The 15,611-nt window shown below is 72.1% G+C and overlaps 1 protein-coding gene across 3 annotated transcripts; it reads left to right on the forward strand.

Annotated features, from left to right (window-relative positions):
• Positions 1-625: 625 nt before the first annotated feature.
• On the forward strand, positions 626-15,450 carry NCAN (neurocan). 3 transcript variants are annotated; one of them, XM_036399291.2, is made up of 15 exons: positions 626-846; positions 6,687-6,766; positions 8,033-8,434; positions 9,019-9,193; positions 9,452-9,579; positions 9,930-10,223; positions 10,493-11,410; positions 11,489-12,514; positions 12,726-12,842; positions 12,956-13,069; positions 13,193-13,351; positions 13,432-13,514; positions 13,596-13,740; positions 14,367-14,549; positions 14,649-15,450. In XM_036399291.2, the coding sequence occupies exons 2-15, from the start codon at positions 6,694-6,696 to the stop codon at positions 14,876-14,878; spliced, it is 4,047 nt and encodes a 1,348-aa protein (XP_036255184.1). In that variant the 5' UTR covers positions 626-846; positions 6,687-6,693; the 3' UTR covers positions 14,879-15,450. The 3 variants fall into 3 exon arrangements, with proteins under 3 accessions (XP_036255184.1, XP_036255186.1, XP_036255185.1); XM_036399293.2 differs by having other exon boundaries at positions 630-846; positions 14,645-14,895; XM_036399292.2 differs by lacking the exon at positions 626-846 and adding an exon at positions 2,919-3,015.
• Positions 15,451-15,611: the final 161 nt, after the last annotated feature.

Raw genomic sequence — 15,611 nt, forward strand, 5'->3', positions numbered from 1 at the left:
TGGCATTCTTCGGTCACCGGCGGGAAGGTGACCCCCAGCCCCCCCAAAATAAACCCCAGTGATGGTTTTCTTCCCCCTTTTTGGGGGTCGCTTCTGGTAGCGGAGCTCTTTGGAGACTCTCAGCCATTTTGGGGGGGTTTGGGGCTTTTTGAAGTCTTTGTGCGCCCGCAGCATCTCCCAGCCCCCCCGCACCGCACTCCGGCCCCACACGGGGGTGCGGGGGGCTGGGGTTGTGCCCTGCATGGCTCAAAGGGAATTTTGGGGTGTGGAGGGGCCGGAAGATGCTCCCCCTTTTGGAAACACCCCCAAAAATCCCTCTGGGTCCCCCTCCCCCCCGCTTCCATTACAGCGACCCCCCCCAATCCTCATAGGGACCCCACCCCCACCACAGCCCCCCCCTCTTCCGCGGACCCCCCCATCTCTCTCAGAGCCCTCATAGAGACCCCTCCTCACTACAGGGACCCCCCAGCCCCTTCCGCGCTGCGCGGGGTGCGGGGGGCGGCCCCGCTCGATGGGGAGGGGGCGGCCCCGGGTTTGGGGGGGCCGGCCCGGGTTTGGGGGGGCGGCGCATGCGCGGCCGCCCCTCGCCCTGCGCCGGGCAGCGCGGAGCGGGCGCGGGTTCTCGGCCGCTGCGGGCAGGTGCGGGCGGGCGGCACCGGCGGCACCGGGGGGGGGCCCGCGCCCGCCGCCAGCCGCGATTGGCCCGGCCCGGCCCGGCTCGGCCCCCTCGGGGGGGCCCGGCCCGCTGCCCCCCTCTCCGAGCCCCGCTTTTAACCCCCGGTGCCGGCGGGGCTGCTCGGCTCTACCGGCGGCGATGAGTCCCGGCGCGCCCTGAGCACGGACCAGGTACGTGCGGCACCGGCACCGGCACCGGCACCGGCACCGGCACCGGCACCGGCACCGGCACCGGCACCGCCCCCGCTGCGGGCCGGCCGTGGGGACGCTGACACCGGCACGGCTACGGCAGGAGCGGGACGGATCCGCGCTGGGGGCGCGGTGGGTGCGGGGCCCGGTGGCGGGGATGGGGACGGTGACACCGACACCGGTACCGGCAGCTCCACGGCCGGATCCGGGCCGGATCCGGGCTGGGGACGCGGCGGGGCTGCGGGGGCTGCAGGAATGCGGGGCCCGGTGGCGGCGATGGGGACGGTGACACCGGCGCTGCTGCGGGGACGGGGATGGGGGCGGTGACACCGGCAGCGACACCGGCGCCACCACGGCAGGAGCGGGATGGATCCGGGTGGGGAATGCGGGCGTGGGGGGGCCCGGCGCCGGGGATGGGCACGGTGACACCGGCAGGGCTGGGGCAGGATGGGCTCGGTGACACCGGCAGGGCTGGGGCAGGATGGGGACGGTGACACCGGCGGGGCTGGGGCAGGATGGGGACGGTGACACCGGCAGGGCTGTGGCAGGATGGGCTCGGTGACACCGGCAGGGCTGTGGCAGGATGGGCTCGGTGACACCGGCGGGGCTGGGGCAGGATGGGCTCGGTGACACCGGCAGGGCTGTGGCAGGATGGGCTCGGTGACACCGGCAGGGCTGTGGCAGGATGGGCTCGGTGACACCGGCGGGGCTGGGGCAGGATGGGCACGGTGACACCGGCAGGGCTGTGGCAGGATGGGCACGGTGACACCGGCAGGGCTGGGGCAGGATGGGCACGGTGACACCGGCAGGGCCGTGGCAGGATGGGGACGGTGACACCGGCGGGGCTGGGGCAGGATGGGCACGGTGACACCGGCAGGGCTGGGGCAGGATGGGGACGGTGACACCGGCAAGGCCGTTGCAGGATGGGCACGGTGACACCGGCAGGGCCGTGGCAGGAGCGGGACGGATCCGGGCTGGGGACGCAGCGGGGATGGGGGACACTGGGGTGACACTGTGGGGGCCGGGGTGAGGGAGCGTGGCCCTGGCGCGGGGGAGGTGCTGGGGACACTGAGGGGACAGGGAGCTGCCAGGGACGGGGGTGCAGGGCTTGGGGACACTGCGGGGATCGGGGCACCGGGACAATGGGGGCGTGGCCAGCGGCGTTGTGGAGACACCGGGACAGGGGGACACCGGGACAGGGGGACACCGCGAGCACCGGAGCTCTCGAGGGCTGGGGACACTGAGGGGGGCCGGGGATCACCGGCACTGGGGACATGGGACAGGGGACACCGTGCCCTGAGCCCCCAGGAGCCGGTGGCGAGACAGAGGACAAGCAGAGGGGTGGCAGGACAGGGCGCCACCAGGGTGTCACCGCCTGGGTGTCACAGCCTGGGCCGCCCAGTTCCTTGCTGGTGGCACCGGTGGCTCCCTGGCGGGTCGGGAGCGGGGAATGTCCCTGTCCCGGGGTGGCAGTGCCATGGCCGGGATGTCCCCAGCATGGGGGCACAGCAGCCGGGACGGACGGATGGAGGTGGGTGAGGACAGGGCGAGCCCCAAAATCGGCGGTGCCAGCGGTGCCAGCGGTGCCAGCGGCCCGGATCCGTGCCAGGCCCGCCGGCCCGGGGGTGTCCGCCCGGTTTTGTCACCGGCCCGGGGGTGTCGGGAGTCGCTCCCAGCGCGTGGCCGAGCCCCGGCAGGGCTGGCGATGGAGCCGAGGGCTCGGGGCGATTCTGCACCGGCTCCGGGGCTCCCGCGGCGCTTGGGGCTTTGCAGAGAGAGGCAGAAAGCGGGGCAAAAAAGAACGAATAAATTAAAAAAAAAAATTAAAAGAGGAGCAAATTCTAAAATAAAGGCTGCAGACTGTCTGCCTAATAAAAATCGCACCGGCAAAGGGCCCATATTGGCCGGGATCACAGTTTCCCGAGGTGCTAATTTATTCCGGCAGGCTGGGGGGAGCGGGGAGCATCACGTTGCCTGTGAGATGTGACGGCAGCGAGGTTTGCAGAATTCCTTTGTTGTGGGCAGAGAGGAGGGGACGCGGAGCCGGCCCCGCCGCGGGGCTCCCGCCGCGGCCGCGCAGCGCCGGGGACACCCCCGCAGGACACCCCGGTCCCGCGGGGGCGGCGGGGCCCCCGCGGCGCTGGGAGGGAGGTGGGTGCCGAGGGGGGCCCGGGGGGCTCGGGGCTGGGGCTGGGGGTGCAGGAGCAGCCCCGGGGCGGCAGCGGGGAGGGGGGGACGCGCGGGGGGGGGGGCACCGGGATGTCGCCCGCGCGTTGGTGGCACCGCGGGCCGGAGCGACCCGCGGGGGTACCGGGGGTCAGGGGGGCTGCGCTGGGCACGGGGACAGCGGGGGGCGCCGCCAGGGCCGGGGGGTCCCCAGGGCGGGGACGCCAATGTCCCGCTGCATCCGGGCTGTCCGGGGGGCGGGCAGTGCCCCTGTGTCCCGCCACCCCTCCCGTGTCCCCAGCGCTGTCCCGAATGTCCCCGCGGGGTCCCGGGACCGCCCCCGCCCCAGCCCGGGCTCGGGGCAGGTGGGGGCGCAGGTGACCCCGGACTGGCCGGGTGGTCCCGGCGGCCTGGGTGGAATTAAGCTCGGTTTCAGCTCGAGCTAATCACCAGCCCCGGCTTTGCATATTCATGAGCAGGATGAATTATTCATGAGGTGACAGCTAGTGACAGATGTGAAAATGTTCGCCCGGCTTTGGGGGGGGTTTGGGGGGGCGTTTCGCACCGGCGTTATTTTAGATTTATTTTAGATTTCTCTCGTCTGCCGTTGCCCCTGTTGGGCCGGGACGCCGGGGGGACGGGGACGCGCTCCTTGTCCCCGCGGGGGCCGGGCCACGTGGCCTTGGGAACGTCACGGCGACACCGCCCTGGCTGCGGGGACAGACGCCGCTGTGAAATTCGGGCTTGGGTGGCCCTGGCGGCCCGGCCACCTCCGTCCCCTGGCCAGCGCTGTGCCACCCCCCTGGCCTCGCTGTCACCACCGGGCCCTGCCTGGTGACACCCGCATGGCCCAGCCCGCGCTGCTTTCGCCGGGAATCCCGGCTGGATCCTGCCGGGGATCCGGGATCCCTCCCGGGCCGGTCCCGGGGCCACAGCAGGGCCTGGATGTGGCGGTGCCACTGCAGGGATGTGGCGGTGCCACCGCAGGGACGTGGCGGTGCCACCGCAGGGATGTGGCGGTGCCACCTCAGGGCCTGGATGTGGCGGTGCCACCGCAGGGATGTGGCGGTGCCACCCCGGGCTGCCCCGACCCCAGCGGTGCCGCCCCGTGGATCCACGGATGGCGACGAGGAGGGAGCGATTCCGCCCCGGGGACACTGCCCGGCTGTGGGGACCTCGCCAGGGGACCCCGCAGGGCTGGCGCGCCCCGTGTCCCTTGTCCCGACCCCGGCAGAAACTCTTTGCTGGCTCAGCGTCCCCTGCGTGTGCCAGGGGCAGCGGGGACAGCCCAGAGGAGCAGAGCCGGGTCCTGTCCCGGCTGCGGGGGCACTCTGGGGACGGCTGAGCTCTCCCAGGTGCTGCCGGCCCGGCCTTTCCCGCTTTTCCTGCTGCGAAAGCAAATCCCGCAGCAATGCTGACGGCAGGGCAGGAGCGGCTCAGCCGTGTGACCCCAAAACCCCAACGCCGCCCCCCCAGCAGCGCCCACCGGGTGGGCTCAGGGACCCCCACCCATCCCAGCCCTCCAGCCCGTCCCTCAAACCCGGAAAGAGGCTGGAAATCCAAAGAGCGGCTTTTGTGTTTAACATTTGAAGCCATCCCCGCTGTTTGCTCTCAGCAAATACCCCGAGCGGGATTTCTGCTCCCCGCAGGGTTTCTGCTCCTCGTTCCAGGATCGCCGTCCCTGCCCCAGCCCGGGCTGGCGCCCTCGCTGCCCGGCTGGTGGCCCTGGGTTGTCCCTGGAGGCTCCTCCCGCGGGCAGGGAGGAGGAGGAGGATGGAGAGGGGGAAGGTCGCAGGAAGGCGGCAGGGAGCGAGATCCCATCGCTGTTGTCCCCTCCGAATCTCCTCGTTCGCCTCTCGGTGGGAAAACCCGCCTGGAGGCTGCAGCGGGGACAGAAGATGGGTGAAAATCCCAAACCAAATCTTTCAGAAAGTGTGAAAACCCAGCAGGAATGGTCCGAAGCTTTGGGATGCGCACGAGCGCAGCCCGGGGCGCTCTCATTCCCTGGCGCTGGGTGCCCTGGGTGTCCCCATGCCACACCCGGCGTCCCCAGCGGTGCCCGGGCCAAGGTCCCGGAGCTGTTGCTTTGTCCTGGGAGAGCTCCTGGACACCCCGAAAGTCAAAATCAACATTTCACGGGAGGAGCCGGAGCCTCCCGGGCCCCAAAGTGACGGGAAATTTATAATTTTTTGCCAAGGAATTTATGTTTTTCCCCCCGGAGCGGGAGAAGCGGGCAGAGTTCGGTGCTGACCGGGCGGAATTTCCTTCCCGGAATGAAGGAGCCGCTGCTGGTGCCCCGGGGCTGCTTTGGGGTTTTCCAGCTCCTGGGGGATTCATCCGGGCAAAGGCGCCTCCCGCTGCCATTCCTGAGCCCGGGAATGTCCCAGGTCACCTCCCTGTCCCCTCCCAGCTCCTGGGGGCTGCCAAGGCTTTTTTCTCGAGCAGAAATCAGATGAAACGCGGTTCTGCATCCCCAAAAAAGACCCTTTGCCAGCGGGGGTCTCCTTTTTTCTCGCCATTTCTCTCTTTCTTTCTATTTTCGTATCATAAGAGCACAGAAGGGAGAGGGGGAGGCATCAAGGGCTGGAAAATGGAGCATCAGGGACGGGGAGTGAGGCACACTCGGTGTGGGGCTCCTGGTGCCCCTCAAATCCGTGCCAGGAGCAGCGAATTCCAGGATGGGGCTGGGGGCACTCGGGGTTTGGCTCGGGCTCGTGCCCACGTGGTGGCACTTCGGGGCTGGTTTGGGGGTGCTGGGGGTGCCCCTGCTGCCTCTGCCCGGCCGGCTGCGCACCCCAGGGGTGAGGGATGGATGTGGTGGGACCTGGGTGATGGTGGCACGCCCTGGGTGATGGTGACAGGCCCTGGGTGATGGTGATGGGCACTGGGTGATGGTGATGGGCTCTGGGTGATGGTGATGGGCACTGGGTGATGGTGATGGGCACTGGGTGATGGTGGCACGCCCTGGGTGATGGTGACAGGCCCTGGGTGATGGTGACAGGCTCTGTTTGATGGTGATGGGCACTGGGCGATGGTGACAGGCACTGGGTGATGGTGACAGGCTCTGGGTGATGGTGACAGGCCCTGGGTGATGGTGGCACGCCCTGGGTGATGGTGGCACGCCCTGGGTGATGGTGACAGGCTCTGTTTGATGGTGATGGGCACTGGGTGATGGTGACAGGCTCTGGGTGATGGTGATGGGCACTGGGTGATGGTGACAGGCTCTGGGTGATGCCCATGCCAGCTTTTGGTTCTGGTGGCAGCTTTTGGTGATGGTGGCCGGTGCCACCCAGGGGTTGTGTCCCCCCAGCCGTGTCACCTGCCCGGCCAATCGCTGCTCCCGGTTCCCGGGAGCTTTGAGACCCTGCAGGGGACGGAGCTGCCGGGGCTTTGTGCCCGGGGTGCCCCGGGGCTGTCACCGCCTGTGGCACCGGGCACACAGAGCGACATCCGCGCCCATCCCGCGCCGCTGCCAGGGCTGAGACGCGGCTGTCCCGGGGCTAACGGGGCCCATCCTGCTCCCGGGGCTAACGGGGCCCATCCCGCTCCCGGGGCTAACGGGGCCCATCCCGGGGGCGCGGCGGGGCGGGCGAGCCTGGCCTGGCACGGCCATGGCACGGCCTGGCACGGCCTGGCAGCCCGCGCTGTCCTTGCAGGTCCAGGATGGTCCCTGTGATGGGGGATGCCGCCTGCTGGGTCCTGCTCGGGCTCTCCCTCCTCCCCATCGCCGTCCTGGGTAAGTGCTCGGCGGCCGGGGCTAATGAGAGAGCGAACAGCAATAAACGATGAACTCCGGGCCAGTTCATCAATAACACCCGGGCAGGGCTCGGGCTGCGGCGGGATTAGGGGGGGAGAAGCCCCCAGGCGGCCGCGCCCCCTCCCTCCGCGCTGGGATCGCTGCAGGCGAGACCTTAAATCCTTAAATCCCCCTCCCCACGGCCCAGCTGAGCCCCCCGGGGATTTGCCCTGGCTCTGAGCCATGTCCCCCCCTGTCCCCCGCGGCGGGGACACGGCAGCTCGGGGGGCTTTGGGATCAGGGGGTTTGGGATCGGGGGGCTTTGGGATCGGGGGCTTTGGGGCCGGGGGGCTTTGGGATCGGGGGGCTTTGGGATCGGGGGGCTTTGGGGCTGGGGGGCTTTGGGATCAGGGGCTTTGGGATCGGGGGCTTTGGGATCGGGGGGCTTTGGGATCGGGGGCTTTGGGATCGGGGGTTTTGGGGCTGGGGGCTTTGGGATCGGGGGCTTTGGGATCAGGGGCTTTGGGATCAGGGGGTTTGGGATCCGGGGCTTTGGGATCAGGGGCTTTGGGATCGGGGGTTTTGGGGCCGGGGGCTTTGGGATCGGGGGCTTTGGGGCCGGGGGCTTTGGGATTGCCCACCCCGGAGCGCTCGCTGTGCCCCAATGAGCGCAGGGCTCGGAGGGCGGGGAGGAGGAGGAAGGTCCCGGGGGGGGGGGGGGGGATTAGTGGCTGTCCCCGGCCCCCAGCTGGTCCCTGGCCACACTGGGGGGTGCACGGGGGGTCCGAGACGCGGGGGATTTGCGGCGCTGGGAGCCTGCACAGGCTGGGACGGGATTAGTGCGGGAGGAGGAGGAGGAGGAGGAGGAGGAGGAGGAGGAGGAGGAGGAGGAGGAGGAGGAGGAGGAGGGGGTGGTCACGGTCCTGCCACGCTTTATCCCAGCACAGGGGGGGTTTCCACCGGGCTCGGTGGCCTTTGGCGAGGGTGCAGAGCAGCGCCCTCGGCCTGGGGACACCCCGAGGGGTCGGGCAGCATCCTGGGGAGGGGCGCGGACCCCTCCGAGCTGGGGTTCAGCCCCAGAGGGGTCGCGGTCGGGCTGCAGCCGCTCGATGGGGCGGCCGCGCTTTATCCCAGCTCATCCTCCCGTTCCTGCCCCTCCTGGGGGGCTCGGGAGTGCCCGGGAGGAGTCCCCCACACCTTGCCATGCCCCTCAGCCCTCCGTGCTGCGCCCAAACCCCCGAGGCAGCCGAGCCGCTGTCCCCGCAGGCTCGCAGGACGAGGGGAAGGTGATCCACATCACCAGGGTGCAGCACCAGGCGGTGCGGGTGGGGCTGGGCGAGCCCGTGACCCTGCCCTGCCTCTTCCTCCTGCACCCCTCGGCCTCCCTGGGGCCCAACGAGCCCCCGGAGCCGCCGCGCGTCAAATGGAGCAAGGTGCGCTCGGCCGGCGGCCAGCGGGAGGACGCGCCCGTCCTGGTGGCCAAGGAGAACGCGGTGAAGGTGGTGAGAGCCTACGAGGGCCGGGTGTCGCTGCCCGGCTACGCCCGTGACCGCTCCAACGCCACGCTGCAGCTGCGGGCGGCCCGCGCCAGCGACGCGGGGCTCTACCGCTGCGAGGTGGTGGCGGGAATCGAGGACGAGCAGGACCTGCTGCCGCTGGAGGTGACGGGTGAGCCGGGCACGGCCGGGGGGCACGGCCGGGGGGGCGCTGGGGGGCACGGCCGGGGGGCACGGCCGGGGGGCACGGCCGAGGGGTACGGCTGGGGGGGCACGGCCGGGGGGGCGCTGGGGGGGCGTGCAGCACCTGGGGCTCAGGGAGGGAGGGTGGGTTGGGCACCCCATTTGCTCCCTGCACCCCATTTGCTCCCTGCACCCCATTTGCTCCCTGCACCCCACAGATCTGTGCACCCCATGTACTCTGTGCCCCCCATGGCAGCCGTGCCCCCCGTGTACCCCCTACACCCTACAAGCCGTGCCCCAAGCGCCTCATGGCAGCTCTGTACCCCATGAGCCCAAAACCTCGACCCAGCCCCACACCCCGTGCCAATCCTGCACCCCGTGCCAGCCCCACATGGACCCAATGCCAGCTCTGCACCCCACGAGCCCTGTGCACTCTCTGTGAGCTGTCTGAGGCCTAAATCCCGAGCCAGCCCTCTATCCCACGCCAATCCCGCATCCCGCGCCAGCCCCGCGCCCCACGGGCCCCACCCGAGCCGTGTCCTGCTGCCCCATGTCCCCTCTCGGTGTCCCCAGGCGTTGTGTTCCACTACCGGCCCGCGGGCGAGCGCTACGCGCTGAGCTTCCCCGCCGCCCGCCGCGCCTGTCGCGACAACTCCGCCGTCATCGCCTCCCCCCAGCACCTCCAGGCCGCCTTCGAGGACGGCTACGACAACTGCGACGCGGGCTGGCTGAGCGACCAGAGCGTGCGGTGAGAGTGCGGGGCGGGCCGGCCCCCAAACCACCCTCTGGCCTCCCCCGGGCCACCCTCTGGTCACCCCCGGGCCACTCCCCAGACCACCCCCGGGCCACTCCCCAGACCACCCCCGGCCATCCCGGGCCATCCCCGGGCCACCTCCCGGCCACCCCGGGGCCGCTCCGGGCAGCGCTGGGAAGCCCCGGGATCCCCCGGTCAGCCCCGGGCCGCGCTCCCCGCGGAGCCCCGCGCCCACCGCGCCCCTCCCGGCAGGTACCCCATCACCCTGTCCCGGCCCGGCTGCTACGGAGACCGCGAGAGCCTCCCCGGCGTGCGCAGCTACGGCCGCAGGGAGCCCGACGAGCTCTACGACGTTTACTGCTACTCCCGGGAGCTGCAAGGCAAGGGCTGCGCGCCGGGAGGGTGCCAGGGGGTCCCTGCGTGCCCACGGCATGGCCAGAGCGCGGCTGGGTGCCCAGGGGGGTCCCTGTTCTTTCCTGGCCATGGTGCGGCTGGGTGCCCAGGGATGTCCTTTCCCAGCCATGGTGTCCCCACGATGTCCCTCTGTGTCCCTGGCACGGCTGGGTGCCCAGGATGTCCCTTCCCGGCCACAGCTCTGTGCGTCCCTCTCCAGCGGGTCTGGGTGGGCGCCAGCGCTCCTTGCCATCCTCGGCAGCGCCGCCGAGCGTGGCCGCAGCCCGAGCCATCCCCGTCGTGTCGCGGTGTCCCCCAGAGCCGCCCTCTCCCGCAGGGACCGTGTTCTACGCCACGGCGCCGGGGCGCTTCACCTGGCAGGGCGCCCGCAGGCACTGCCGGAGCCGCGGGGCGTCGCTGGCCACCACGGGCCAGCTCTACCTGGCCTGGCAACAGGGCCTGGACCAGTGCGACCCGGGCTGGCTGGCCGACGGCAGCGTGCGCTACCCCATCCGCCAGCCGCGCAGGAAGTGCGGGGGCGAGGCCCCGGGCGTGCGGACCCTCTACCAGTTCCCGAACCGCACCGGCTTCCCCCCCGCCGCCTCCAGATTCGACGCTTATTGCTACAAAGGTGAGGGGGACCCCCCGAGCTGCCCCCCGGAGCCCCCCGCCCCTCCCTCCTCCCCGCGGGGATCGGGGGGCGAGGCCGGGAAAATTGCTGCGGAGGAATCTTTAATTGGGGAATTAATGAGATAAATGAGGGGAGCGGCGCTGGGAGGGAGCTCGGCTCCGCCCGGGCGCGGCGAGGGGGATGCGGTGCTCGGTGCTGACACGCCAGGGGGGCCACGGGACCCCCGGGTGCCCTCGGTGCCGCCGCTGACGCCCGTGGTGTCGCCACAGCCGCGGGGCACGGCGACACGGAGCAGCCGGTGCTGCCGGTGCCACCCACGCCCGACCCGCCGGGCAGCGACAACGTGCTGGTGGAGCACGGCGAGGACCCGGGCACATCGGGGGACACCCGCGACATCCCCCGCGACCGCTACGACCTCCTGCCCCCGCCGGGGCCCGCGGCGCTGGGCGGGGACGAGGACGAGCAGCTGCGGGCGGCCAGCGGCAGCCCGGTGGCACCGCGCGGTGACCGCCCTGGCACGGCCCTGCCGGCGGCACCGGCGGCTCCGGGGCTGGCCACGGGCCCTGCGACATCCCCGCCGCCCGCCGCGGCCACCGCGGCCACCGCGCTGGCGTGGCCCCGCGAGGAGGAGGCTCTGAACGTGGTGGATCCCGAGAGCCCCCGGCGGGACCCTCCCAGCGCCAGCCCGGCCCAAGGAGACCCCGCGGGACCCCCGGCCACGCTCCCGGCTCATCCCCACGGCCCGGAGCACAGCGCCGGCCCGGCCTTGCCACCGCCTGCGCTGGGCACGGTCCCCAGCGCGGCCCCCGAGACCCCCAGCCCCACCCCGGGCAGCTCCAGCGCCCCGAGGCGGAGCCGCCCCGGCCTCAACGGGCGCCACTTCCAGCTCCAGCGGCACAGCCGGGACCCCGCGGTGGCAGCGGGGATCGTCACCTCTGGGGACCCGGCGGTGGCAGCGGGGACCGTCACCTCTGGGGACCCCGCGGTGGCAGCGGGGACCGTCACCTCTGGGGACCCGGCGGTGGCAGCGGGGACCGTCACCCAGGCCCCCGTGCTGGCGCAGGAGGTGAGGGGAGCCGCAGCCAACGCCGTGGAGCTGTGGAGCCCCCCCCGAGGCGGCAGCGAGAGCCCCCGGCGGGAGGGTCCCCACGCGTCCCCGAACGCGCTGGCGGAGGACGCCAGCCCCGGTGAGTGACACCGGACACGGCCGCGGCTCCCGGCGCCGTCACCTCTCGGTGACACCATGGCGGTGCCGTCTCTTGCAGGGCTCCTGGCCCCGGCCACCGCCCCGGCGGATTCGGGGGACCCCTCGGGGACCCCGCCCGCGCCGCCGCCGTCCCCCGCCGCTCCCCGCGACGCTCGGGGCCACCGGGACATGGCCAGCGCCCGCGGGGACGCCCCGAGGCCACGCGCGGACGGCACCGAGGACTTCTCCGGGGACGCCCCGTCGCAGGGGGGCTCCGTGCCCCCGCTGCCCCCGCTGCCGCCGGCCCCGCTGGTGGCCGAGGGTCCCGAGCTGTCCCCGCGGCCCCGCGGGGACGGCGGCGACGGCAGCGGGGCCCCGGGGGACGGCGCGCTGGAGAGGCAGAGGAAGGCGGTGACATTCCTGGAGCCAGAGGGACGCCCTGGCCCCCCCGGCCCCACGGCTCCCCACGGGGCGGCCGAGCCCGGCCGGGAGCAGCCGGAGGAGCCCAGGGACGATGGGAATGCCGCAGCCGAGCCCAGCAGCGAAGCGGCCGCGTCCCCCTCGGCCTGGGATGTCCCCTCACCGTCCCCTTCCCCCGCGGCCACCGAGGCGCTGCTGCGGGCCGGCGCCGAGCGGCCGGAGGAGCCGGCGCCGCTGGAGCCGCTGGCCGAGGAGGGCTCCACAGGCTTCGCTCCCCCTGACCCGCAGCCCACGCAGCGCTCCGCGCCGGAGCCGGGGGCAGCCGAGCAGCTCCTCCTGTCCCCCCCGGGCCCCCGGCAGCCCCTCGCCACCCCCGGCCCCCCAACCCCACCGGCCCCCGGCGAGGAGGACGCCTCCGGGGAGGCCAGGAGGGAGGAGCCGCCCACGCCGCTCGGCTCGGCCACCCGCGGGCCCTGGCCGCCCCCCGGTGCCCCCCAGCCCGGGGGGACGGAGCCCGCGGCGTCCCCGAGCGCGGGGCTGCTCCTGGAGCCCTCCGCGGAACCGGAGCTGGGGGGCCCGGGGGCGTCCCCGCTGCTGGAAACCGACAGCGGCAGCGGGGAGGAGCCGGCGCTGGACGAGCGGGAGCTGCTGGCCTGGGTGGGCACCGGCAACGCCAGCGGGCACGGTGAGCTGCGGGCACGGTGAGCTGCGGGCACGGTGAGCCGCGGGCACGGTGAGCCGCGGGCACCGGGGCTGATGGCGGCAGGTTTTGAGGCGGAGGTTTGGGCGGTGTCGCTCCTTTAATCCGAATTTCCTCGCTGGGAGCCGATGGGATGGGAGCGGGGCTGGCACCGCGCCCCCCCAGCCTGGCTCAGGGCGCCGCTGCCGCCCCGCAGCGCCGCCGGACCCGTGCCAGAACAACCCGTGCCTGCACGGCGGGACGAGCCGCGCCAACGGCACCGTGTGCGGCTGCAGCTGCGCCCCGGGCTTCACCGGCGAGAACTGCGAGATCGGTGAGGGCCCGGGCACCGGGCGGCGGTGGCCCCGCGGCTCCGGGCGCGGCGCGGTGCCCCCTCCTCGCTCGCTGGCCCGGGGGGTGTCGCCGCAGCTCCCGCTGTCCCCACAGACATCGATGACTGCCTGTCCAGCCCGTGCCAGAACGGCGGCACCTGCATCGACGAGGTCAATTCCTTCGTGTGCCTCTGCCTGCCCAGCTACGGCGGCAGCCGCTGCGAGAAAGGTGGGGACAGCGCCCGGTGTCGCCCCCGCCCGGCCGTGCCACCGCGGGAGGGGACACAAACCCCGCCCGGCGCGGCTGGGCTGGGTCCCTCGCTGCGCCGCCACTGTCGCCGCGTCCCCGCAGACACGGAGGGCTGTGACCACAACTGGCACAAGTTCCAGGGCCACTGCTACCGCTACTTCGCCCGCCGGCGCTCCTGGGAGGACGCGGAGCGCGACTGCCGGCGCCGGGCCGGGCACCTCACCAGCATCCACTCGCAGGAGGAGCACGCCTTCATCAGCGGTGGGCCGGGGGTCCCCGATCCCCCCTCCCCGGGTGCCGCTCGCCCGCTCCGTGCGAGCCGCCGCTGCCTCTCCCCGCAGGCTTCGGCCACGAGAACACGTGGATCGGCCTCAACGACCGCATCGTGGAGCAGGACTTCCAGTGGACCGACAACACCGGCTTGGTGAGGGCTCGGGGGGCTCGGGGGGGCTCGGGCTGCGGGGAGGGGGTGCGGGGGGCGTCACCCGCTCCGGTGGCCCCGCAGCAATACGAGAACTGGCGGGAGAACCAACCCGACAACTTCTTCGCGGGCGGCGAGGACTGCGTGGTGCTCGTGTCCCACGAGATCGGCAAGTGGAACGACGTGCCCTGCAACTACAACCTGCCCTACATCTGCAAGAAGGGCACAGGTAGCGCCCGCCCGGCCTGCCCAGCCTGGCCCGGCCTCACCCCGCGGCCCCGGCATCCCCGGCTCCATCCCGCACGTGTCCCCGTCCCGCAGGTGTCCCCGTCCCGCAGGTCCCCGTGTCCCCGTCCCGCAGGTGTCCCCGTCCCGCAGGTCCCCGTGTCCCCGTCCCCACCCCGCAGCCCCCAGCCCCCTCCCCATCCCCAGCCAACTTTTCCCAGCCCCTCTCCCAGGCCAGCTCCCGCAGTTCTCCCCTAAATCTCCATTTTTCCTCTTTCCCCGCGATCAATCCTCCCCTCGGCGCTCGGGTTTGTTTAATTTGCTCCCATTAAACCCATTAAATTCCCATTCCTTACCTCGGGAGTTCCATTAACCTCCAGCCGCTCCTCCCCACCCCGCGCGCTAATGACGCCCCAATAAGGCCATTAATTAACCAATTAAACCCTGGGGACAGCTCGCTGCCGCCCTGACGGACGAGCCTGTCCCAAAGCCACCAGCGGTGTCCCCATGGATGGGCGGGGGGGCCCCTGGGCGTCCCTTGTCCCCTCCCAGTGACTCCCAGTGACTCCCAGTGACTCCCAGTGACTCCCAGTAACGGGGGCTGACGGAGCTCCGTGCCCCCGCTCCCAGTGCTGTGCGGGCCCCCGCCGGAGGTGCCGAACGCTTTCCCGGTGGGGAAGAGGAAGGAGAAGTACAACATCCACTCCAGCGTGCGCTACCAGTGCCGCGAGGGCTTCGCCCAGCGCCACGTGCCCACCATCAAGTGCCACAGCAGCGGCAAGTGGGACCGGCCCAAAATCCTCTGCACAAAACGTGAGTGGGGGACCCGGGGAGGGGCTGGTCCGGGTGCGAGGGGGTCCGGAGCGCCGGGCTGAGCCCCCCGCCTGCCCTGCCTTGCCCCCCGTTAGCCAGGCGGTCGCACCGAGCGCGGCGGCACCGGCGGCACCGGCACAGCCACCCGCACCACCAGCACCACCACCACAAACCCCGCAAGGAGCGGCGAAAACACCGCCAGCGCCTCCGGCTGGACTGGATGGAGGAGGGCCACTACTTCTAGAGCCGGGCGAGCACAAAGGGGTCCCCGGGGGATGTGGTGGCGTCCCCCGTCCCCGTCCCACGCCCTCCCCGCCCCCCTTTTTTAGCCCCCTTTTTGGCTTTAGCTCCTTAGGATGCCCGGCCCCGTAGGGAATAGGATCCGGAGGGGGCGGCTGCGTGTGCGTCCCCAGCCCTCCCTGCATGTCCCGCGCTCAGCCCCCGGCCCGGGCTGGAGCCCCCAGCCCCGCACGGGGACCCCCCAAGCTGGGCTCTGTCCCTGTCCCCAAATCGGGGGTGAATCAGGCGAGCCCCCCTGTCCCGCCTGGGGTTGCTCTGGTTTTTTAGCAGCGCCCCCTCCCCGTTTCCCTGCCCCAGCTCCCCGGGGCGTCCCCGCGGCCGGCACGGGTGGGGCGGGGGGGACACGGTGGCGGCGGGGTCCCTGTCCCGCTCCGCGCCTGCTCTGGGGGCGCTCGGTTTGGTTCCGTCCCCTCTCCGTTCGTTTCGGGTCCCCGTGGAGTTGGCGTGTGTGTGTGTGTGTACGGCGCTTCCCGATCTCTGCTGTTTGCGACGTGACTGCCGTGTCCCCACCCCCTCCCCGGCCCCCTCCTGGCGCCCCCTCCCCATTTCTGACTCTGCCTTTCTGTACTGCTGGACATTTTAATAAATTTTTTTAACAGTTGAGCGCCCCCCGCCCTTTCCTGGGGACCTCGGGACGTGGCCCCCGCCTGGCGCCGCTCCCCAGCTGCCTCCCCTCGCCGCCCGCCACCAATTCCGAGCAGCCCCAAACTGTCCCCCAGGGCCCCCCGTGTCTCATCCGCCACCTGCTCGCGGTGGTGGCCG

The sequence above is a fragment of the Molothrus ater genome, chromosome 26 (genome assembly GCF_012460135.2).
Source record: "Molothrus ater isolate BHLD 08-10-18 breed brown headed cowbird chromosome 26, BPBGC_Mater_1.1, whole genome shotgun sequence".
Lineage (NCBI taxonomy): Eukaryota > Metazoa > Chordata > Aves > Passeriformes > Icteridae > Molothrus > Molothrus ater.

Excerpts from the sequence above, each read along its gene's own strand:
- NCAN (XM_036399291.2), top strand. The coding sequence starts at position 6,694 with ATGGTCCCTGTGATGGGGGATGCCGCCTGCTGGGTCCTGCTCGGGCTC. Across the intron at positions 9,580-9,929 it reads CTACTCCCGGGAGCTGCAAG|GGACCGTGTTCTACGCCACG; the intron begins GCAAGGGCTGCG and ends CCTCTCCCGCAG. Across the intron at positions 13,352-13,431 it reads GGAGCACGCCTTCATCAGCG|GCTTCGGCCACGAGAACACG; the intron begins GTGGGCCGGGGG and ends CTCTCCCCGCAG.